Source organism: Gymnogyps californianus, chromosome 1 (genome assembly GCF_018139145.2).
Source record: "Gymnogyps californianus isolate 813 chromosome 1, ASM1813914v2, whole genome shotgun sequence".
Taxonomy (NCBI): Eukaryota; Metazoa; Chordata; class Aves; order Accipitriformes; family Cathartidae; genus Gymnogyps; species Gymnogyps californianus.
The window spans coordinates 84,425,288-84,450,927 of NC_059471.1; the positions used below are offsets into that span (position 1 = coordinate 84,425,288).

The 25,640-nt window shown below is 43.9% G+C and overlaps 1 protein-coding gene across 1 annotated transcript; it reads left to right on the forward strand.

The window, feature by feature from the left end:
- Positions 1-630: 630 nt before the first annotated feature.
- On the forward strand, positions 631-23,052 carry GRPR (gastrin releasing peptide receptor). The gene is made up of 3 exons (XM_050914914.1): positions 631-1,049; positions 18,707-19,058; positions 22,660-23,052. Exons 1-3 carry the CDS (start codon positions 631-633, stop codon positions 23,050-23,052), a joined length of 1,164 nt encoding a protein of 387 aa, XP_050770871.1.
- Positions 23,053-25,640: the final 2,588 nt, after the last annotated feature.

Here is a 25,640-nt window from a genome sequence, read left to right on the forward strand (position 1 = left end):
CGGCGGCTCCCCGGGAATTACCGCAGTCACTTAATCAAGCCTGCTCTCATCATGGGAAGCAGGGGAAGAATTGACGTCCAGAAGATCCTGCCTATGGGATCCGAGCCGTCGGCGGAGCCCTGCTTTTTCCTCACTTTAAATCCAGCTGGCGAGCGCAGGTGCTGAAAGCCGGGAGAGATTGGCAATGCAGCGTGACAGCAACTACCAAAAGTTCTTGCTTTTTGCAGTTCCCTTTTTTCGGACTCGGTTCTGCTCGGCAGACCTGAAGCTGGGAATTTAACGAGCCTCCGTTTTGAAAATGCCTCCCACTTACTGGTCTTTGAATTTGATAAATGGCCTTCCAGAGCTGAGGAATACCTAACAGCGAGACAAGTCAATGAGGAAAAGGCAAGTTTCAGGATTCAAACTGTGCTAAAAGATGTTCTCCTGTCACCTTATGGAAACAGTACTGTTGAGCAAGCTGCAGTTGCTTTTTGGTTTGTTTATTGTCAAGATGTGTCACAAAGTGATATGACTTTTAAACTCTTCTGACTGTTTAAAGCCAGCAAGGAGCAGCAAAATTAAAGCAAGCAATTTATTTGAGGATTTTCAAAGAAGAAAGCTGTCTTCTGAGAAGAGCAAAGTAGGACAATGGCATCTGGAGAGTGCCTTCTGCTAGACCTGGAAACAGATAACTTCATTCTCTACAACATCTCTGTCAACCACAGTGCAAACCTCTCCCTCCTCAGTGATGACTGGTTCTACCCAGCATTCCTCTACGCCATCCCCACGATCTACGGGATCATCATTTTGATAGGCCTTATTGGCAATATCACTTTGATTAAGATCTTCTGTACTGTGAAATCCATGAGAAATGTCCCCAATTTGTTCATCTCCAGTTTGGCTCTGGGAGACCTGCTGCTTTTAGTGACTTGTGTGCCCGTGGATGCCAGCAGATACCTTGCTGATGAGTGGCTGTTCGGCAGAACTGGATGCAAACTTATCCCCTTCATACAGCTCACCTCTGTAGGGGTGTCAGTCTTTACTCTCACTGCTCTCTCAGCTGACAGGTAAGCTGGCTGCTGTAGCCTTGAAAAGAAGTCTGCATAATTCCAACTCCATAAAATGCACGATTATGAATGCATATTTTCAGGTAACATGTATATTTTTAACCTAATGAGGGAAAAAGATCAACTTCAGTTAATTTCTACTGGTTATGAGCACACAACTCGAGGAGGATGCAGACCGAACACAGGATACTTTTTCTAGGCTAAACTAAATGTTTGTGCAGTTTAGCTAATAGTCTAGCTTAATTAAAAGAAAAACAAGAGCAGTTCAAGCTAAAGACCGAGAGAGAAAATACCGTTGATGAAGCTCTGTTAAAAGATTGCATGTTCATATTTGCCAAAAAGATAATTGATCCATATTTCATGAAGTGTGAAGGCACTGGAGCAGCAATTTAAAGTACAGTTAGAATCAGTTCTTTCTAGTGGCTTGCTTCCTTAAGGCTAATTACATGTGAGGCAATATTGCATGAAATAAGTTCCAAATATTCAAATGAGGATGCCTGAAGCCAGGAATCTCAGTTAGCTATAGCCAGTATATTTCCCTTGATTGAACCATTTGCCCCTTATCCAATCAAAACTGATCTGTGCTGTTGGTTCAGAAACTTTGTCTTCCAACTATGTTTGGTAAAAATAACATGTAATAGCTATGCTATTTTAGAATATATGAAAATAAGTTTGACTTTAACAAATTATATGCTTCTAATAAGCCAGCTGTATTTTAGATTTCTGTGAGGCTTTGGAAAACTGTCTCAGAGCATTCAGATTTAAACTCAAAAGACATTTTAATTTGAACATTATTTGGAAGGAAGAAGCCTACCTTTCTGGAAAGGTTTTAAGCGTTTATTAGACTGTTGGCTTTTATAGAAACTCCTGTGTACATCAGAGACGCCAGGATATTTTGTTTCTAATTTGGATGCTTCAGAAGAGATTAAGGAATACATTGTCATCACGCTAAAGTTATAAAATCTCACAGAAGTACTAAGATTTCCAATGAGAAAAATTCAGTTTTGTTTTGTTCAAAACAGACCCGGAGATTGTATTTCTTGGTCACAAAGAAGTGAAACTAGGTTTGCTTTAGGTAGTCCCTTGCATGCCACTCTGTGTCTCTCCTCCTAACCTACTTTAAAAGATCAGACTATTTTTGTTCAGTTTTCAAGGTAGTTCATACACCTATTTCAATATACAGTATGTGGTCTCAATGAAAGCAGATGACTCCATACTGTTTCAGAGACAGAATGGTCAATATGTTTATTAACTCCTCCATGTTGGTGTGCGTATAAAAATAGCACTGTCTGCCCCAATAGCAGATGACAAACAGGCCTATATGTAGACAAAAGTCTTCAAGCAATTTGCTCTAAAAGTGTTGGGAAAATAGGAAAACTGCACAAATTCCCTAATAAAGGACCACCTACACTTTTACTCCTGAGTTTCATGTGGTGGCTGGATCCCCCCTGCCTGCTCCGAAGAAAACGTTAGGAAAATAAGTATTTCTCCAGGAAACTTATCTTTCCAAAGCTGTAAAGTAAATTGTTTTAAGGGGTGTCAGGAAAAGAAAAAAGCATCATAAAGAAGATTATGTCAGAGAGTTTTGTTGCTATCTGATCACGTGCCACATGAAGTAAACATTGCAAATGCTTTTACTGAGCAGCACATCAATAGCGTTTTTTGCCTAAAGTGAGCGAACAGAAAAGAAAACAGCAGCTGTTGGAAGCCTGGGGTTTGGTGACTTTAAATTCTGAACTTCAGCTTTATCTGGATCCTGTTTACCATCGTGCTGCGCTGGTGATCAAATGTTACCACACTTATCAATGCCACTTCGCTATAATGGAGACAGGCATGCATGTGGGAGAAGACTTTATGTTTCTACTTCCAAGGGATCATTTTGCCCTCTTCTAATGCATCTGTTGTCCACTGCAGAAGGAGATAATAACAAAACTTTTACCTTTTTTAGATCTATGAATCTTAAATGCTGTGCATTGAACCACAAATGGCCCTTATCTATTATGTTTGCTAAAGTTTCTGTTTTGGTATATTAACAGCAGTGCTGGGATAATTTTGTTACAAAATAATACAGTCTATATTTTGTCAGTTCACAGCCCATTAGTCTATCTTTATTTTCTTAAAACTGTCACCTTGAACTCTAGGCCCCAGTATTAATCATGTCAGTATCATTAGGAAAATAAACTTAAAACGTACAGGGAAAACTTCCAAGATGCGAGTTGACTGTGACCGGCATGGTGATGCCTGCCTGGGTCTGTGAAGGCACTGGCAGCCCAATACCCTGCTGTGGCCCCCGGGGCAGGGAGATGCTGAGCCTGGCACCTGGGGTGGTTTCATAGACAACCATTGCCGAGGTCAGACGTGGCGTTGCACAACGTCACGGCAACAGATAAGTGGCAGCTCAGCCCTGCAGGGAAACACCTGCAAAAAGACAGAGGCATGACGGTGAGACCAGGGTAACACGAGGACTCAGGAGTCCAGCAGGTAACGCTGCTCAGGCATGGCTCATCTCACTTGGCTCTTGCTGCCTGAGGTGAGGAGCCACTCCAGGATAGACAGCAAGGTGTCCCCTGGTCCATGGGAACAGATGCCTCCAGAGGAGACAGGGTAAATTACCATGTCAGGATACCTATCTCTCTCCTTGGGTATAGAGGAAGCCTTGCTGTTTAGCACAGATTAGATGCCCATATCTGAGATGGTTAACGTTCAGTGATGTGAACCCTACCTGAGAGGCTCACATGAGGCACGTGAATGTCCCTGTTCTCATGAATCAAAGCCATAGACCATGGGAGAGAAAAAACCACCTAAACCATCTGCTGTGAATAGCTCCACACGGCACTGTCTCCAAGGAAAGGGAGATTTGTCAGTGCACCACAGACCTTTTGTCTGTAATTCATCTGCAAAAAATAATAATATAACCCCTTCACTTCCAGTGTCCTTCCATTGACAAAAGCAAGTGGGAACAACTGCTGGCATTACTGAAGGTATCATGGTGATGCCTAGAGAGACCTGGCATCGCAGGGGTCAGAAATCTGCTGTGAAAAGAAAAGCATTGGAGTCTAATACAACAGGGTCATTTCCAAAGACGTGACCATTGAAACACTAGATGAAAGGCAGTGGGTAGGTGTGATGGGCAGATACAGTACATGAGAGAGTGGTGAGAATCCTATGCTACATGTTCCGACAATTGTACAAATCATCTCGATTGCTTTGGATCACCTTCTGAAAACAAGGGGCCTAGTTCTAACAGATTTTTGCACAGCCCACATCATGGGCACAAGGTATACCTTCCTGAGGTACACTTTTATTCTTTCCATTTCTGCTTTCCCGTGTGTTAGGCAGGGTCAATAATACCAAATCTATCATCTGCTGGTAACTGAAACACTCAGCTAAGTGCCAACCTCCAACACAGAGCAACCTAAAGCTGCTCAGTAGTTTGACCCACCAAGACCTAGTGGCTGTCCAGAGGATTGACTGCTCACTTGCAAACTTTTCTCAAGGAGAAACAGAGGGACAAACTGCTGATCTCAGCTCTTCCTGCAGTGGGAGCCTCCCAGCCTGCAAGGCGCTCTGCGTGCACATGGATGCAGACAAGCATGCCTGCACAGGTTTGGTTAGGTAGGGCATAGCCAAAGGATCCCTGGGTGCTTAGGTTGGCTCTGTGTACAATCATGAGATTACATCAGGCTAAAGTTAAATTAGTTGAGAGAGTGTGCGAGAAAGGGCAAAAAAGAGTTACAATATTAGAAATATATTTTCTGTGGGACTACTCCGCTGGCTGCATGGTGCTTGCATCTGTCTAGCTGCATTTGCAGGAGCAGTGGGAGCTGTCGGCAAGACCTGTTCTCCTGCAAGCGTGGCAGATTTGCAGAGCAGCCAGGAGGGGGTTAAGGCCTGTGGTGTGCTTACAGCCACCCTCCATGAGTGATAAGGCGCCAGGGCTGAGTATACAAGAGCAAGGAAACAAGCAGCCCATGCGTGTGTATGCGTGTTTGTGTGTTTTAGAAGGACTGTAAATGAGGTTGGCAGGGGAAGGACATCTGTCCGCCCTGCTGCTCTGCTCTGTCGAGGCAGCGGATTTCTTCAGCTACTGCTCACTTCATCCTAGCAAAGAGGGAGTTTGGGTTCACCCGCTGGCCTGCCCTCCTCCTCCTGGGTGCAAAGGGAAGGGGTATAGAGGCGCCTGTGAGAGCGGTGACACCTGGGCCGCTAGCCCAGGCAGAAAAGCCAAGGCTGGCTCAGCAAGCGACAGGAAATTAAGGAAAATCTTTGCACAGTAAGAGGAAAAGCAGCCCATTTAATTGCCCTTGTCATGGGAGATGTCTTTATTTAATTGACTGTTTCTCCCATGACTGACAGGGTTTATACATTTGCATTTGAATTACCCAAGCTGTCAAGCACTGATCATACTTCCCCACTGTTTTGCTGACATAGAAAAAATCGAAATGCCCTGGTGCTCATGCAGTGAAACCTTCCTGAAGTAATGCTATTTGTACAAGCACACAGCAGAGAAAGTGTAAAGCATAACTGGAGTTTACAAGCAGCATCTTTACTTTAAGCACCTTGGATTATCTGCATTTTAGCGCCGGAGAAATGCAGCGATGCCTGCCAGCCGGAGCTGCCTGCGGGCCTGTGGTGGAAGGGAGTGACAGTGTAGTGAGACACATGGGGTGACATTTCACATGAGGTTAGGTGGCTTACATTGGTAAGACCAGCTGCAGACAGCAGGAATTGTAGTCATGTGGGAGACCTGAAATGAGGACGTTAGCTTCGGAAATGTTGGCCTCAGTGCTTGGGTGCAGGGATGTATGCAGGGATGCTGCAGTGCTTCCAGCTGCACTGGGTCCCTTGGAGTGGGTCACAGCCACAACTTCTGATGTTCCTCTGAACTCATATGACAGTTTTTTTATCTAAGGCATAAAAAACTTCAAACTCAAAAAAAAAAAAAAAGGGTGGTGGAAGGAAAGAAACAAATCCAGAATTTCTAGAAAGATACTTTTAAATATGCAAAAATCTTTGTTTAATGGACTCATCTCTTCTGTGATATGGATGTCTCCAGCCCCTGCTATTAATATTATGTACAATACCAGAGGAGAAGTAATATCTACATGTCAGTTCATTTGTTTTATTTTACAATCACTGGTTTATGTCTCCACAAGAGGATTAAGGGAAGCATGCCACCTAAAATAAAGCTATAGAAAGCCAAACCAGATTTCCATTGAGTTCATTTACACAGTGACACTTTTTTTTGTAATACCATCAGTTGTAAAGTGTCAGGTCCATAATGGTTATGAATTTATTCTGGGCAGTCTAGTCACAGCATTCATGAAATCCCTTCAGGTCACTAAGGCACTATTTTGGAGCAATTTACTTGTGCTGTAATTTACTGTGCAGCCTCGGGAAGGTTTTGAGAGGGTGGTGGAGAAAGCCACTCTCTGAACTAGCAAGACAGCCTCTAATCCGGTCGATGTGAGTCAGCAGAATGATACCCCCACGCGTACATTTTGGATCCACTGACAAGATCTCAGCCAGAACATCAGTACTTCCAAGCCAGGGAAGAAAACTGGAGGGGCTTCGGACCCCAGCCCGAAGCCTTCCTTCCCACTGAAGCACCGGGCAGCCCCTCCTCGACCCTTGCTGCTGGCACACTGTCCGTGCTGCTGCTCTTCCCGTGCTGATGGCACAGGGTACATGCAGAGAGAGATACGTGTATCTCTTTCAGCCCATGTACAGAGCCTTAGATCCTGTGTTGCTGGCCACTGTGTCAATATAATATAAACACTCTTAACACTCTTGGTTTTAGCTCTCATTTGCTCAGCCCCTGCATCTGTTTGCACCAAGAGAAACAGATCAAACAGCACAAACTTTCTGAATATCTTGATTAGCCCGAGCAGATGGCCAAAACACAATAGATGCACTTCTATAACCAGGAGCATTAGAGCTCCCATTTATATCAGTGGGACCGGTGCACAAATCCGAGGTTAGAGTCAGTGCTAATGTGTTGGAGACTGTCAATATTTAAGCAATCAAAAGGAAGAAAAGTTGGATTACCTATTGTTTACATTTCAGTAAAACCTAAAAACCCCAATCAGTTGTCATGGTCTCATGGTACAAGGTGCTGTACACACCGTTAATAAGGAGAGCGACTGGCCGTGGAGAATTTGCTGACTGTGTGTCAGACTGAACACAGTGGGCTGGGACGTTAGCATCGCTGCAGGGAGGCGAGCTCACGGTGGTCCCATCGGTTCATGTGTTACTACTGGTGTTCAGATGTGGACAACAGCCTGGCTGAGAAGAGTAGAAGGGAGTTGAGCTGAAAAAGAAGAAGCAGGCACAGCCTGTCCTGTACATGCAGTGAAACATCCAGTAGCTGCTTTGCTCACAGACAGCCCTTGCAATAACCTGTTTTCCTTTTATTTTGAAAAGAGACTCCACCGCTAGCCCTGCAGAGTCCCCACACCTTGTTTCTCACCAGTTCTGTACCCACATGCCCATCTCACCCCATACCATGTAGGACACCATGGGCCATAAGATCCTGTCTGAGCTCCTGCCTGTAGCAGGCTCTTCGATCCCCCCCCCCCACTGCCTGCTGCGTACGACCTCAGGAGGGGATTTTGGTGTCCAGAAGACCAACCTGTGCCCTGAGGCGGAAAACGAGGACGGTGCCTGGGTCTCTCACAGTGCTGAGGCACCAGAAGACATCCTAGCAGCGAGCCAATTGCTATGCTGTAGAGAAAGCAGAAAGCTTGAGTCCCTTGCAGAAAAATCCCCTCCTGACACCAGGCTGGTGATCAGTTTAACCAGACTGCAGAAGACTGTGGAGCACCATAGGGAGAATTGTTCTCAGAGCTCTGGCCATCCTGTCCTTGCCTTGCTCTCTGCCTATGGCCAGTCTCTGCAGCTCTGTGGGAAAGCGGGACAGAAAACAGTACGACGACACCCTGAGAGGAAAAACTGTTTCTTCACACCTGCAGACAGCCCTGAAGCATAAGATTTAGACATGGACAGTCGAATGACCTGGAAGAACCAGAGATGCAGATGCTGGACCAGCACCAGCTGCACTAGCCATCCAGTTCAGCAGCATTTCTTGCCTGCACTCGTGCACAGAGGCTGCTGAATATCTCATAGGATTTGGATTAAAACAGATCTTTTCAGTGACACCAGGCAACTTTCTGAGTATTCAGACTAAAGGTGCACATATCACCCTGTCCCCCTCGTGTCTCCAGCATGCTGTTGTCCTCACTGCTTAGAACTTATGTCATATTTCAAATGAAAATTCATCTGACCTCTAACCACTGCATAATAATCTAACTAATAGCATAACTGAAAGGCAGAGAGAATTGAGGTTGTTCAGCCTGGAGAAGAGAAGGCTCTGGGGAGACCTTATTGTAGCCTTTCAATACTTAAAGGGGGCTTATTAGAAAGACGGAGAGGGACTTTTTACCAAGGCCTGTAGTGACAGGACAAGGGGCAACAGTTTTAAACTGAAAGAGGGTAGGTTTAGGTTGGACATAGGGAAGAAATTTTTTACGATGAGGGTGGTGAGACACTGGAGCAGGTTGCCCAGAGAAGTTGTGGATGCCCCATCATTGGAAGTGTTCAAGGCCAGGTTGGATGGGGCTTTGAGCAACCTGGTCTAGTGGAAGGTGTCCCTGCCCATGGCAGTGGGGTTGGACTAGATGACCTTTAAACCATGCTATGATTCTATGATAACAGCAGTCAGGGACAGCACTAGATTGTTCAGCCCCAACATGCAGCTGAAAGTTCACATGGAGGTGATGGTCTCTTATAACACCTATGTTTACTGAAGCCACAGAAAGGACTTAAGCATCATATAACTGACTTAGCTTTATACTAGCTAGCTCGGGTACTGATTACACTAAAGCCATGACACAGGATATCTCATTTTGTCAAGTGCAGAAGAGATGATCCAATGTCTTCTCTTGGTCTCCTCTTTCCTTGAAAGATCGCTAATTTTTTGGCATAATCTGCTCACTTGGGTCCTAGATATACTATTTTACACCTGGCTGAGCTAACATGGCTTCTGTTAGACTATGGCCATTTATCCCAATGACTCTACAATATTTTTAGAGTCTGGTCAGCCACTGTGTTATCTGCAAACTTTCCCAGCAAACGTTTTATAGCCTGCTCAAGGCAGCTGATATACGCAAAAAATAACACTGCAGCTAGAGTAGGTTCCCAGGACCTAGGCTAGAAATGGCTCCACAAACTGCTACCTTTTTACCGGCATGTTTGAGGACCTGCAGGGGAGGCCGTGGGGCTCAGGGTCCCCACCTGCAACGGCCCCCCCTCCCAGTCCAGGACTGTTAATTTTAACCCTTGTCGCATGGGAGAAGGGCAGGTATTGCATGGGCGTGGATAGGGGAGGGAGGACCACGTGTGCCCTGGCACACACATGTGCATATCTACATGCACGGTCACCCATGCCAACGTGCCCATGCAGGCTGCGCCTCCCTTGTACGCCACACCCTTTTTACATCACCTATAATGTTGTGACAATATAAAGAAAAGCAACTACATCTGCTGTGCATTAAACAAGACAGACATATTAATTGTGATCTGTTAGTAGGATTAACCTCTCATTATTCTATCTACAACTGGCCTTGGGCAGCCCAAATACTTGCAGTTTTCTTGGTCACACCCTGAACTTCACAACTTTGGAGCCAGTTCTCCACTTCTGGGGAATTTCTCCAGTTTTTCAAGATTTGTAAAAAAATTAACACCAGTTGTTCCCCAGCTGGTTCCTTTAATACTCCTAGGTGTAAATTATTCAGGCCTGCTGCTGTGAAAGTGGTTTGTGTTAGCAGATGTTGGCTCACATCTTCTTTAATACAGCTGACGAGTTTTCTGCTACATCTATAGCACTGCACACATGGTATAGACGCCTCCTCCACATTTAGTCTTGAAGACAAATATCTAGTCATTGCTTTTCACCTTGTCTCATCATTGTTCATATCGTCACCATTTGCGTGTATGCCTGACTTACTGATTTTTTTTGTTCCTGATGTATTTAAAAATGCAGGTTTGTCTGTTACACAGCGACCTTTGATAATTTGTTGGCTCCTCCAGCTTCCCTTATCAGTCACCCACATTTTTAAACTTCGATACTTGCTGCCATTTACTTTTGCTTTTTTTCCCATCTGTTGTATATTGATTTTTTTATTACTTCTTTGAGGTTTTAGCATGACTCCTCATTTTCTCTTATTCAGAGCAACTTTTTTCCCTGCACAGTTTTTTCAGGGCAAGGTGGGGGAGACAAGGGAGGAGGCCAGGGGTCAGCTACTAGTGTATAGTTAGCATTGCCCCCTTTACATTTATATTCCCAGTCAGTTGATCTGACAGCTGCTTTTAACTTCAGGAAACCTGCTTCTCTAAAGTTCCATATATATATACATACATATATATATTTATAGCTTTTTATTCTCTTTCCACAAAATTAAGATAAGCACATCACAGCTGCTATAGCTTAAGAAACTGCTAATTTTTAGGTCAATGATAAACTCTTCTTTCTCTGTCAGAACAAGGTACAATATTGATTTATTGCACATCACAGGCAAGACTTTATGGGTTGAGAAGCTGCCATTTTTAGAAACACCAACCTATTTCTATAACTGGCTCTGTGCGATATCCAGCAATTATGCCTTGTGTTTAGGTTACCCAGTGACGCTGTTTTTATGCACCAAAGGTGGTGCTTTCAGGAGAAATAAGGCTGATTGTCTAGTGCGATGAGGGGTTCATGTCTGAAGCCCCAGCTTTAGTTGCCCTGGTAAGAGTTCAGTCCTCAGGCACACAGAGCCCCCGGTCCCATGCCATTGACAACCCTGGAGACTTGGGCTGAGATAGCAAAGCCTTGGATGGAAAGCATCACCAGGGCTTGCTCCTCCCCATGCCTGGTGGCCCAAGTGCCAGCACCAGCCCTCCCAGCTCCGCTCCGGATGCACACCACGTTGCAACCCCGGCACCAGCAAGCTGCTCCACCAGCATGTGATCTGGTGCCACGTGGCATGAGCAGGCACGTCCCTCTGACTGTACTGGGCGCTGAGCACGTAGAAATGTGCACAGCGATTAGCTGGTGATGAGGAGCTGGGGCATTGGCTGTGTGAGGGAACTCGCTGGTTTTGAAGTCAAAGGATGTTTTTAAATGAATGGGTCCCACTCCTCCTTCAGACAGCAGGTCTCACATCCATTTGCAAGGACTGTGACAAACTGTGAGGCTGGCCCCATTGAAATCTTTAACTTGGGATCAGAGTTTCATTCAGAGACTTGGCTGAAGATCACCTACAGGGAATAAATGCCCTGGGTGCAAAGGGGGTCTTTCTAATAAGGAGAGCATTGTCCATGGGACTCCCACTATTTCCTGCAGCAACCTTTACATTCATTGTTTTCCATATGTATAGTTAATTTCTGAAATATTTCATGCTCTGGATGGTCATGATTAGGAATAGCACATTCACTATCAAATGGTTACTATTTAAGCTCTCCTTCACCAGTGTGTAGTGCAGTTCAATGGTCTCTAAAACACTCTGTCTCAGTTTTGACCTTAGTCATTCCTGGACTGAAATTCCCATTTGTCCAGATTCCAGGATGGTGTAGCAGTATGCAGGTATACAGACTGAAATTTGAACACACACTTCAAAAACTGAGAATTATGCCACTTCCATCAATGCCTCCTTTTTCTTTTCATTTAAATATTAATTAATAAAAAGAGAAAGTAGGCAGTACCTGCCAACATATGTAAGACTAGCCCATTAGAGATGTCTTTGTGCCCATATGCAATTTACTAAAGTAAAGATTTTCATAACAGATGTTCACCCAAGAATCATGCAGAATAATGATAATCTTAACTAAGTATGTGGAAAGCAGATAGACCCAGAATAGATTGTCGGAGTGTGTTGATGGGTTAGACAGTCTAGCAATTTTGTGGATTTATTGAATTGTCTTCAGAGCTATAAATATTCATAACATTCATGGTGGAAACAATAAAGAAAGTTCGGGGCATTGCATTTCTCATAAATTTCTTCAGATATGTAGTAAGACTTTTTCTTTGCTTTCCAAGTGGAGCTTCACACTCAACAAGGCTCCACGTGCTTCATTTATGCAGTTTTTGCATAACATCAAGTTTTTCTCTGTTGCTTGAGGCTTTTTTTGCATGGTAATTGAGCCAGTCCTTCATATTATGTGGGCAAAACAATAATGTGATGCTACTAGAACATAATTACAAAATTTTAATGAGAAGATTTTCGTTCAGTCTATGCATGGGCCAAGACCAGATCAATGTGAGCACATTAAGCTTACAAATGGGAACAGATGCCTGGGGATCAGAGGAACTGTGAATTGCACATCTTTTCTCCCTCTTTTGGTTACAGGTGGGAACAGAAGAAATATGGGGACGTGTTGACTGAGAGGCAGTTCTTTCATCATTACAATAGGAAGTCGTGGCAATTTCAGGAGCTCATTTTCTAGAGCTGGGAAGAACTCAGCGTTTTCACTTCACAGCAAGTTACATGACTATTTTTGTAAGACACCAGTCCATTCCAACTAATCCCTGCTTTTTCATTTAAGTTTCACATTCACATTAGCCCAACATCTCAAAATAGAGCTCAGTTTAAACAGATCCAAAGTTTGTAAGTGGATTTCTCACTTTGGAGAAAAAACAGAAAGCAGCAATACGGCAAATCTTTCCGCCAGCCTGGTGCAGTCTAAACAGTGGGGTTGGTAATGAAGCAAGGGCGGGCATTTTGTTTGAACAGGTTTTAACGCACTTGGTTTTTTAAACCATTATACAAATTCAGGAATGGGGCCCAGGATCTTTTTATGTAAACAGTGTAGGACATAGTAATGGATGAGACTATTTGGAGGAAACTTTCCTTGAAACTTAAGTACTCCTGCAAATTCATTTTGGAGGGGCAGTGTCCCATTTCTATGTAGGAAGGATGGGGAGGATTTTTTTTCTCTTCTTGTATTTCTTGCAAGCGTGAAGTTCAGCTGCAGGAAGATAGGCATGCTTGGAAGGACTGCGATAAAAAAGGGCAGTACTCTGTGGCAGAGGCTCTTTCAGCCATTTCCTCTTGCTACAGTCCTACTGCTGAAAAAAAGTAAGGAAGAAAGAGTTATGAAAGCAACTTAGTGCCTCTTCTTAAGTCAGATTCAATAGATAAGAGCGATGTAGTGGCCGGCACATAGCTGGTATACAATTCTTGCTGTCATATTCGGTCACCAGGAACATCTCTGACAGCCACTTACCTGTGTGACCAACCGCCTTCGCTGCCATGAGGGAGGGATGTTTCTTTCCCATTGCCACTGGCAGCAACTGCAGTTATTACAGAGGACACAAATTATTTTGGTTGGAGTTAAGATCTACTGACCTACCACTTGTAAAGACACTGCAGAAGGTGGTATCTCCCAGCTTAAAAAAGCCTCTCTCTTTTTTCACAGCCTGTATCTACCAGATATACAATGAGGGCTGTTGTATGAGCCATCTATATTAGTTTTAATTGCTGACATAAGGGAAGGGGGAAAGGCATTAATACAAAGCAAACATAAAACAGGAAAGCAAGCTAAGGCTGCCTACAACACCAGCTTCCCCACACAACATAAAGTTAACTCCCTAAAAAAACCAAAAACCAGACAGTGAGACATATGGAGCTAAATTAATTTAAAATCCAAGGGAAGCATCTGATTTTCCTCCCATGCTTTAGTTGTTTTAATTTAATTTTTGTGGCTGTTGTAGCAGGCACAAGTAAGTGGACGAAGGTGACAGTAAAAGAACACGAGGGGTGCACTGGAGCTGCTGCCTTAAGGATAAGGTCCTTTCTTCCCCAGTGTGAGAGCAAAATTACAACCCTTCATATCTCTATGCTTAGGAATGTATAGCCAATATAGCTTTGAGGGCAAAGTCTGTTTATGTTTCAGCTGGAGTGTATTTTCTTGGCTCAGCTGAGGAGCACAAAGAAGGCTAAAATATTTTGCACCAGCAGAGAAAGTGCATCTAGGAAACTTTGGCATCCATTTGGGGCCTTATTTTGATCTGTGTCTTTGAGGAGTATATCTGTAACTGTCTTTTTCATGATAAAGCTACTTCTGTGTTTATATTTGAAGTTGGGGCTTTGGAGCTAAGTGTATGGTATTAACCAAAGTTGGCATAGTCAAAGTTTTAGAGTACATTAGGTGGTGTTATCGTTAGTTACATTATTATTAACACAAGGATAATGACATAGTTTTCCAGTTCCCCCTGGCATATTGAGCTCAGTGGGAAAAGTATATACCACGGAAAAACCTTGTGTGTGTCATATTTTAGCGGTTTATGGTCATTTCAGTAGTTTCGGTTGTGAGAAACAATTATCCAATGAGCATGATAGAGATCCTGAGAGACATATAAGACATTTTCCAGTATTCAAAGGAGGGGCACACACTCTGTGGGCTCCTACCAATCACCCATGAATTTTAGGGATTGGGTTAGGAAGTGATCCTGCATTATATTTTATTGAATTCTGGCATTCTGGGTTGAAGCAACCCTATCACCAGGCTCCTCTTGGAGGCCTGGAGACTGACCTGGAGAAGAGGGACAGCACCGGAGTCACCATGGCTGGTGGAGGGAAGGATTGCCCTATGGGGTAAATCCTTACGGTGCCTCGTGAACTGTGATTATATTAATTGAACTTAAGATAGCCCCATGTGTAATTTCTTTGTGCGGGCTTCTTTGAACAAGACTGCGAGACACGGAGATCACTGGTATCCATCGCGGCCAGAAGGTCATTGGTGGCCGCTGTGCACGAGGCAGCTTGCTGCTTCACAAGCACAGTGGGAACAAAGAAGTTCAAAGACTGAGCAGTAGTAAAGGTCAGCATCTCTTTCATATTTCTTATCAGGTCGGTAACGCAGTCATTTTCATCTGGGCCGTTTGACAACTGGAGAGAGATTAGAGTTGACACAAGTTCTTGACTGTATCATTCTTTATTCAACTGAATCTTCAGAAGGCATATTTTTCCTTTTAAGTTTTGGCCTTTATTGTAGGGCATGAATCATACCTTTGGTTTTTAATCTTTTTCAAAAATTTCTTTAAAAGCGGGTTGGGGAAGGAGTTCAGCTGAAAAAAAGTGATATCAAACAATAATTAGAGACTGAATGTGAGAGCAGCAGAGGTGACAAATCCAGGGCCATGTCTGGATCTACTGCAGACAAGCTGAGCATGCAACGTGACATGTACTCTCAGAGCCCGTGCTACTGCATGGGTTAAAAATAATGCTGTTGTAAGACCTTGGCATGAGGGCTCACTCAGCTGGCCACCTAGGTCCATGGCTCCACTGAGGTATATAGGCATATTCATCAATGTCACTTTCAAAGTGGATTGGATTGTTCAAATGCGGGATGTTAAATATGGGAAAGTTATGTGCCTCAGGCTAACTCATTGAAAAAGAAGTTGCAGAGGACAAAGTTGTGGAAAGCTTGAAATAATATTTGACACACAAGCTGGAAATACAGATGCTGAAAAACAGGACCAGCTGCTGCTCAAATCCAGTCTACCTTGCGGAAGTTCTTAAGAAATGCCAAATAAATTATAAAATCCAGGGTTGACCCTATCAGGAAAGTGGTGTGGAAAAGTAAAGGAGTGAAGGAGTTTCTGAGCCCCACTCAGAAACCAACCAAGAGGTGCAGCTTTTTCACTCCCTGAGCACCGACCACAGGCAAATCTTCCAGTGGTCTCCCAGACCAAGCCCCAGCCCAGGGGTCCGATCACTCGTGCATGCTCCCCCATGCCCTTACACAGAGCAGCCCATGCAGCTGCTGTCCTGAACCTGAACTGGTGTGGGAGAGTAGAGCTGCTGAGACACAAGCTGGGGGGAGACTCATAGATGGATCGGCAAGGTGGCTAGAAATGGACACTCCCACCAGATCAATACTGATCAATTAAGTATTAATACTCAGAGGATAACATAGATTACTGAAGATTTCTGAATAAGTTAGCCCACCATCAAAGAAGTCATGCAGATAGTCAGCAAAATAATTTGATTCAATTGTCGAGCTCTTAAGAAAATATCTACCTGTGTTCCTACATCTGAGGACTTACATTTTCAAAACCTATTTTCTAGCTTTGTTTTTTCTGTTTTATCTTTTTGTGCTTTCGACCTCATGACTTGGGTCTACACTGAGCCCCTTGCAAGCAAGCCATCTCTCAGATCTTCTTTTATATCTGCTGTAACAGGCTTTAAAAAAATAAACTAGATGCCTAATTCCAAGCCATTTCTAATTATGATCTTTCAAAATTATATTGTTTGGAAATGCCATCTCTAATTAAAATGTACTAATAACTTAAAATGGATTCATTTTCTGACTCTCCCTACTCTATTAATGTTAATAAAAATAAAACAGAATCTCTCTTTCTCTGTATTTTTCAATTCATTCATGTTACTGGAAATTAATACTGGAAAATATTCTCTCAGTTGGCTACATTATGTAAAAAAAATCCCTGAAATAATTATACTAACATGCCATGTTGATAAGCATACAATAAACACCTGCTGAAATACCTTTAAATTAACTAAATTCATTAATATCTTGATAGGTAATTAATTTCCTTTTGCATTTATCTTCCTTAGGGTTTACTGAAGATGTTCAGTTAGCTAGTGTTTCTGTCAATAATATATAACTGGTGAATCAGACTACAAATTGAGCTATTTCAGCTACATTGTCTTAGTAATCTGCCTAGCTCTTCCATTTTATTACTACAACAGTTGTAACATCATATTTGTTTAAGTGCTGTGATTTTCTTCGCCTGAGATGATGATCTTGCACTGGAAGATTGTGCTTGTAGTATGACACCACTCAATCCCCAGCTTCAGAATGCAAGTTAAAGAGGTGCTAAGCAGGCCTGAAAAATACTGTGTCTGGCTGCTGCAGCTGTATAGCAGGAATAAAGGGGAGCTGGAGAGCTTGGAGAATAAATGGTTAAACAGAAGACTATTGAGCAAGGTGTTTGCAGTCCATTAAAGAAAAAAATCACCTACACAAGACACCTGTGGGATTGTATGAAGAAACATCTGCAAATGATGAGATGTCCAGATACAGTCTTTATAAAAGTAAATATAAATAAATGTAAATATAAGTATGTATGCACTTAAGTATGCATGTATGTACATGTATATGTATAAAATATATGCATATCAATATATGTGTATGTATATAAAATACAGACACATGTACACACATATATACATACATACATAGAGGGAAAGGACAGGCATGCTGAACAGGGTATTGCTTATACCTAGCAGTTGAATGTGTGCTTATCCTGCAAATAAGGCAATTATTACCCACTTAAAACAGTGCAGGACTGATAGACTTCTCTCTGAAATGCTGAGCTTTAGGATAATGCAGGCTATAGTACGTGGGGAATCAAGTGCATACATGAAGTGTCCCTGGTTTGGGCTGCCAGAGAGATGGACCCTGCTGTGTGCTGCCTGGTCTCGGACAGGTTGTTACGCTTGCTAGCTCTGCTCCCGCCCCAGTGCCCAGTTCGGCTGGCTGAAAGAGCCGGGATTCTGGTAGGAGCTTAGAAACAGACCCCAGAGCAGCCACATGGGGATGTACCCTGCCATGCCAAAAGCAGGCTGGGACAGCCTACGACCCAGGCACCCATCATCCCCAGGGAGCCAACAGTGACCAAGGGACCAAACGGGCCATGGGCAGTGTGAGGTAGATCCTGGAAAAATATCCAACAGATTGTAACTGTTATGATAATGACCCTAATTAATAATTTATGAAACCTGTAGATATTCCTTACTAATTATCTTTTTTTCTTCTGCTGTGATCCTTAAACACACATGTGAATCATGATTTACTTGGAGTGTACACTCCTTCCAGAGCGGGTTCCAGCAGATATGAAGCTCTTCTGTTTTCCAGTCCTCTCATTATACACACCAGACTCAAATAAGTTTGCTTCTTTCATTTTCTTGGATTCTAAGTACAATTTTCTGAAAGGCTGAAATCATGAAAGAAAAATTGCAGATCACAAAAAGTCCTCTACATATCTAGCATAGCAAGCAATAATTTTTTTTCTTCAAGAAAGTCAGTTAGCAGCTCTTGCTACTTAGTCTGGGTGCACTGAGTTATGGACAACTGTTAATTGCCAGCTACACCACCAAACAGCAACTAAAATGGGCAACATATTCTTTGTAGCTTGAGAAGACATAAGATTTGGCTTACAGGAGGCCAGCGTGCTCACAGCTCAAAATGAAATGTGTGGCAAAACCTCCATCCTGTTTCCTTCAACACTATTCTGTGAAGGGGTGTAAACTGCTGTATGTTTTTGAAGAGAAGTCTATGATTGCACTTCCTATTTTAATGCTATTTGGACACATACATATTAATGTCAGGCAGCACCACACTTTGTTGGGTTAATTACAAATTAAATGAAATGCGAATCAATACACATGAAACTGAACAGACCCACGACAAGTGGCTCTGGTTTAAAATGAGAAAACTGTTGAAAGCATCGAAATTTAAAACACTAGAAAAAAATTCCCAGTCTTGAGTAAAGAAGGATTTTGTCTGGGATTTTTTTCTGAATGGAAGGGATGAGCAAGAATACAATGCCTGAGTGTTGAGGTCAATAAATTATTCCTTTCTTTTTTATTTTTTAGGTATAAAGCTATAGTAAGGCCGATGGAGATCCAAGCATCCCATGCACTGATGAAGATTTGTGTGAGAGCTGCTATAATCTGGATTGTATCCATGTTGCTTGCCATCCCTGAAGCAGTGTTTTCAGATCTGCACCCTTTCCATGACAAAGGGACCAATAAAACCTTCATCAGCTGTGCTCCCTACCCGCATTCTGATGGGCTGCATCCCAAAATTCACTCAATGGCATCATTTCTCATCTTTTATATCATTCCCCTATCTGTCATTTCAGTATATTATTATTTCATTGCTAAGAATTTGATCCGGAGTGCTTACAACATCCCTGTGGAAGGAAACGTGCATGTGAGGAAACAGGTAGAGACTTGACTTTCTTCAAAAATCCACGTTCCCTGTGATCTGGGAGTAAAGAGTGCGCGTACATAAAGGGAAATTTACAGTGGGACAGACTGCACCTGTTGTGCTAATTTTAATAGATTAGGTGGGCTAAAAGAACTAAAATGGTTGACACAAGCCATGGCACAGCGCTAAACAGTTAAAGCATCTTCTCCTGTTTCTGAGTTCAGAGACTTTGGCAGGGTGGTTACCATGGCAAACACAGCAGGAGACCCATGCCAAAGCCTGGGAAGGTATTGACTAGGATGCAGGGAAAGAGGCAGAGCTGGGGATGGTGTCTGGAGATTGAAGCTGAGGGGTGACACAGCAGAAAATCAAAACTTCTCAAAGTTGCTTTGTCAGAGAGAGGACCTTGGATAAAGCCTTGCTCGCGAAGCAGCCCCTCTTCACACAGAAGGAAATGCTGGCTCTGTAATTCAGTCCTCTGGCCTGAAAAGCGAATGGGACACAGCAATGGGGGAGTGGAGGTGGGGGAAGCCCCTTCTGCAAGGGCCCCCCAGGGCCAGGAGTACCAGTCGGTCAGGGCGGGAGGCACACAGCATCTCCGTGCGAGTGGCGATGCCAGCTGTCGTCTGCTGGTGCTGCGCCGTGTTGAGAAATCAGTACAGACTAGAGAGGGACTGGGGGAGTGGAGATCAGAGGAGATCAGAGGAGGACAGTGGTGGGTAGGGCGCAGGGTCCCCAGGAAGGAGGACAGAGCAGGATGGTGTGGGGTCCTGACAGATGCACTGAAGTTATACGTCTTGTGGATAGCATGGTCTTTGCAGTGTGAAGACTCAAGAAAAAAGAAGAGTCCTGGCTTCTTCCCTTAAACCCTTTGGTCTCCTTCTACAAATGCCTCTTTTTCTGCTGTCTCCAGAGGGGAGTGGTGTTGGACAAAATAACCTGTCCACCTGTTATTTGCCCTCTAGTAAGTCAGATTGGTCAATCTTCTTCTGGTCCAATAGATGGTAACCTCAGGTTTTACCTTAAGACAGTCTTTGATTTATGTAAGTAGGCCATTTTCTCCAGAATAATACAGTCTTCCCTTTGTACCCTTGAAAGCAGAGCTACTTCTGCTACTGTCACTCTTGAGTGTTTTTTTTATAAAACTCCCCAAACCATCCCACTGCAGAGCTCACAGTTGGGCTGGCTCAGCTGGGACCCATGTATTACAAGTGAGTTTCATGCTCTGGTTGAAAATGTGTGGCCGAAAATGTGTGAGTCCTGAACTAAGTGATGGGATTTAGCCAGGATTTGGCCAGCTTAACTCCAGCCTTTCAACTGGAGACTGTTTTCTCTTGACTGCTCCTTTTGTAAGCAACTGGAGAGAAAAAGAGTCATCTCCAGGGGAAATCCAAATCCTGCATGAGCAACTGGGTATTTCAGGTCAGTGCTTAAATTTGAATGCATCTGAGCCTTAGGTTGACCAAATAGGAAAGCAACAGCAGAGTAACTTGTTTCTAAACAACTTATTTACCTTGACATATTTACCTTATTTACCTTACCTCTTCCTTTCAACTGAGGTGTGCTTCAACCTAAGCTAAACTGACACAAGCCACTCTTCAGCTGAACAGATGTCCATATAATTGCACCCAGCTGACATCTCCACCTTAGGCTGACCTAACGCAATCATCTCACACAGCCATCAGGTGCTAAGGTGAAACAGCAGGGCTGGAAAGCTGTGTTTTCTGCCTGTTAAATGATGTGCGATCCCTGAAATCCTTCTCCTTTTCACCTTCTGAATGTGTGTAAATCTTTTTCCCCTGCAGGCCATTTTTCTGCTGATTCGATGACTGTTTTGATTAGTAACGATAAAGTGAGTAGTAAAAGCAGCCCTTTCTTCCTTTGGTTTTGGGGAGAGAGCTCTAAAGAAAGCAAAAGGCCAGGCTGCAGTCTAGCACCGTCAGTCCATCATTCCCATCCTGCAGTGCATTCAGGAGCTATAGGTCTCCATCTGAGATAACCGGTATCGATTTCTTTATTGCGTTGCTTCCTTTCTTTATAGTGCAGATGTGGCCTCAATAGCCCTATATCAAATTAAGGATACACTTAAAAAGAATATATGGTTTAGCCAAGGAGAGCCCTTTCTCAAAGGATTTAATTTTCAGCCCGCTCTCTGGAGACATTATCATCTGGTACATGTCAACCCTTCCTAAGCTCAATGGCTGATTTTCAGTTGGTGCTGTTAAGGGGGCACAAAATAAAGTCAAAACGAGCTTGTCAGGTCTCTTCTGCCTTCTCCCTGCTTGCAGCTGTCCTGAAGAAAGATCAGCCAATGTGAGCTGCTCACTTTCTGATGTACCTGTGCAGCTCAGAAGGGGAGTGAGGATGGGGAAGTGTCCCAGGAGCCTGGCCAGGCACCGCAGCCACACCAGGGCAGGAACAAGGGCAGCAGGGCTGGGGCTAGGGGCAGTTTCAGGCCATTCAGGTCCTACTCAGATATAGGGAGTGGGCTGCAACAAATTCACTAGGAGTGCCTGGGAAGAGGTGCAGGGATTACCAGAGAAGAGAACATTATGAAGCCCTCAAAAGCCAGCGGCGTTACACTCTCCGTGCCTGCAAACTTCTAGCTGCGCAATCTGTCCCAGGGAGCAGGGTATTTCAGCAGTTCTTTCTAGGCAACTCTGTCCTCTCCCTTTGGGTGACCTCTGTCATGGCTCTTGTCTTCATTAGGAAGAAAGATGTGTTTTTCAGTGGCATTGTTATCTTAGTGTGCAGCACTGGTGAACAAAAGACAAGGTACGGTTTACCTCAGCTCCCCTCGGTTGAGCAATACCTTTGGGTTGACTCCAAGCCTGTACACGTAAGTAAAACAAAAGTGTGGCTTGTCTCCATGAAGGTTATATTGCGTGCTAGCTGACATTGTAAAAGCACCGTTCCCTGACAAAGCTCAAAGTATGCTAAGAGAGGTGGTCATCCACCTACTCACCACCTACATCTGCCTTCTCCTTCTGGCCCCAGCTCTTTCAGCTGAAGTGTCCACCTCACCGTTGCCTTAGTGTTTCTCCGAGTACAGAATTTCCTCTCTTGGTTTCTCTGGCTCCTTCGGCCTCTGAGTGCTGCACTTGGTCTCTAAGGCCATGAGCTGTTGGCAGCACTTTTGTGTACATATACCACATGGCCCCAAGGCAGAAAGTCCAGCCTCTGGGCTCTGTGAAATATCCCAGACCTCTACCCCATAATTAATAAAAATAATAGTAATAATAATAAGTTAATATATATAAATTACATATGATTGTATATATTACAGGTGGATAACTAATGCAGGTGTCCGCACTTTTGTTGCCTGAGCTGGGATTTTAAGAAGTGACAAGCCTTTGGAATTTTATCTCTAAACAGGAAAGGAAAGACTACTTCCTTAAGTAATAAATTTTCAAAATTACTTGTTTTTAGGGGAAGGGGATTGAGGAGAGACAAGGAGGGTTCTTGACTCTGTGTTCACCTGCAGTCCAGGTTACCCTGCTCTGGCCGTGCCCGCCTGCCATGCACTGGCCCCAAAGCTGCAGCACTGGGAAAAATAGTTAGCTACTGGTCTGAGCTAGGAATAGCTGCTAATCTGCATTTCTCTTTCTTCTTCCAGATTGAATCCCGTAAGCGCCTGGCCAGGACAGTACTGGTCTTTGTGTGCCTCTTTGCCTTCTGCTGGCTTCCTACTCACATCATCTATTTATACCGGTCCTACCACTACTCAGAGGTGGACACCTCAGTGCTGCATTTCATTTTCAGCATCTGCGCTCGGATCCTGGCATTCACTAACTCTTGTGTCAACCCGTTTGCTCTCTACTTGCTCAGCAAAAGCTTTCGGAAACAGTTCAACAACCAGCTGTTCTGCTGCAGAGCTCGCCTCCTCATCCGGTCCCAGAGTATGGCCAGGAGCACCACACGAATGACCTCCCTCAAAAGCACCAACCATTCCCTGGCCACCTTCAGCCTTATCAATGGCAACCATGTCTGCCACGAAGGCTATGTCTAAAGGGCACAGTCAGGGACTGCCGCATCACGTACCTAGTGCGGCTGCTTGGTTTTGCTCCGTGGGCATGGTGAGTAGCACATGCACGCACACACACATGCATACATGCGTCCGAGGAAGCCTGATGTGCTCAGAGGACTCAGAGGAGCTTGAAGCATCCAACATTTCATCCTGGGCTGAGGTTGAAGCATTCAATACTTCATCCTGGGCTGAGGCATCGCCAGAGCAGCAGATCATTGAGCACCAGCCCACAGGAGCTCCCTGGGAAGCGCTGCGTTGCTTCAAGACCCGCTGCTTTTAATGAGAGCGAATTGAGCATCTTAAGATCAAATCTAGTTTGGCTCTGCAGGTTCTTCATCACTTTCTGCTCAATCCCGAACTCAGGCAGACTTACAGCAGTGACAAAGACATACCAGGTGCACAAAATTTGTCAGAACAGTTGCTTCCAGCAGTTCATGGTATAATATATTTTGACACCAAAATAAATCCATTTAAATAAGGTAAATACTTTTACAAAGGAGTTCAGTGTAGGTCATTTACAGACTTTTCAAGTATTTATTAATGTTCTGAGTACAGTATTAATTCATGGTATAAAAGATGTCAAGAGTTTACTGGGGCGTGTTAGTGGCCCCATCTGAAATGAGCAGTATCTTGCACCACATCAATGTGAAAGCAGTAACGTGAATAAATGTGAGTTGGAATATGTTTACAGTTTTCAAATGTGTGAGCTTTTGCCATGTTGTGGAGGAGACAGCAGGGCATTTTCCAGGCATTACTGTTTTGATCTTCCTGTCTTCAAGGTGTGAGATAGCGAATGTTTCGTTTTAGTTGGGTTTGGTTAAGGGCAGGCAATTAACAGAAAATGATGCACAGCTATTTTTCATGCAGTAGTGCTTTGTAAAACACCCTAGTTTTTCAGTAAAAGCTATTAGCAATGCAAGGTCTGATCTCCAACCCACAGGTTTTTTCCTTCTATCTTCACAGAAATCTGTGGAGACAGAGTGCCAAAACTGGTTAACAGACTGGAGAATCAGGTCTTCTGTAAGGTTCACTCCAGAGCAGTTCCTGTGCCAGGTACCAGCTATTCTGGAAACGGGAGCACAGTGTCCTGCAGATAAACTCTTGAAGTGCGTGGCTATAGGACAGGCAATGAAGCCACACACCTGATAAAGAAAGCTGCTGAAAAATGAGGCCATAAAGCAATCACTGTAGCGGAATATTGAGTTTTTAATGGCCCTCATCCTCTTTGATGATGATTCTTTTCCTTACCACAGCAAAAGGAAAATGAAAGCTAGTAAAACTTTGTGTTGGTCTTGCTCTGTGAATGTAGAAAAAGCCATGTGTGCAGTGTAAAAACACTCAGCCCTGCATCTGCGGGCACCCAGGGATGCTGGTGGGAGCTGCTGTCTCCAGGGACCGCAAAAGGGCTGCCATGCCAAAGGCAGAGCTCTGAAAACCTGAACTGATTTTGCCTTTGAGAGCGGTGCCCTCTGGGTGAGGTTCAACACGCAGGTACGTGAGCTCAGGATGTGGCCACACCACTGTGCTGATGTGCTGCTAAGGGCAGTCCTGCCATGTTCCCCCACCATCCCTGGGCACCACCGCCTGTGTCACCCCCTCCTGCCCCCACACCCCAATCAGCCTGACAACTAATGTGGTGGGGTTATTTCACAGCTGAGTCAATTCCCTTGCTTAGCTGACTCTGTAGCTATGGCATTAATTTCAATTTACTGGGCTACCTGAGGTCCTCATTTACTAAAATTTTCAGGAGGATGGTGCTTTCCCTGAGCTTTAACATGAAGTCACACACAGTACCAGAAGCCCAGTCTGTGACAGTTTCAGAGAGTTTGGTCGAGTTTTGAGCTGTTTATGACATTTCAAAATGAGAAAAATTTATCTGGCCTGAGATATTTTTACTAAATATTTTCTTCAGCCTTGTAAGAATTTAATCGAAGGCAAGCAGGAATTACATACTTCAACAGCAGCCACACCAGCTGCGCTGCGTGATGTGTCCTCCTGGTCGGTAACGAACAACAGATTACTGTTGCTTTACAAGAGGCTCCAGTAGTTTCTGAATTCTTGTTTCTGAGGGAAAGGGGGAAACACAGCTATGATGTGAGCAAATCATAAATACGGGGAAAAGAGCATTGCTATAGCTTCCTCAGGGCTAAGCTGAACATGGACCCTGCCTCCCTGAGAAAGATGCTGTTTTGAACACAGCAGAGTTATGAAGATACAGCACATGGAATGTGCTGTATGTGAAGATACACATGGAATTAAATAAGTGCTATTGATTTTACCCTTTTCTTCCTAACAGAGCTAGCGACTCCTCCGAGGACAGAAAAGATGGTTTGGGCTCCGATCTGGAAAGCGCTTTCCAAAAATGCAGCTGCAGGTGTCCACATGTGTCATAGCCTCACCACTGCTTAATTTTCTGGATATTCCTTTTCTCTTGGTTTTCAGAGCTGATAAGCAAAACTAGGGGGAGTTCCATGCAAAATGTAATCTTTTCATCAGAAGCTAAAATGCCTACAATTTCTTTTAATTTTTGGCAACTTAGATCAGGCCTTTTCAGATGAAAACTAGAATGT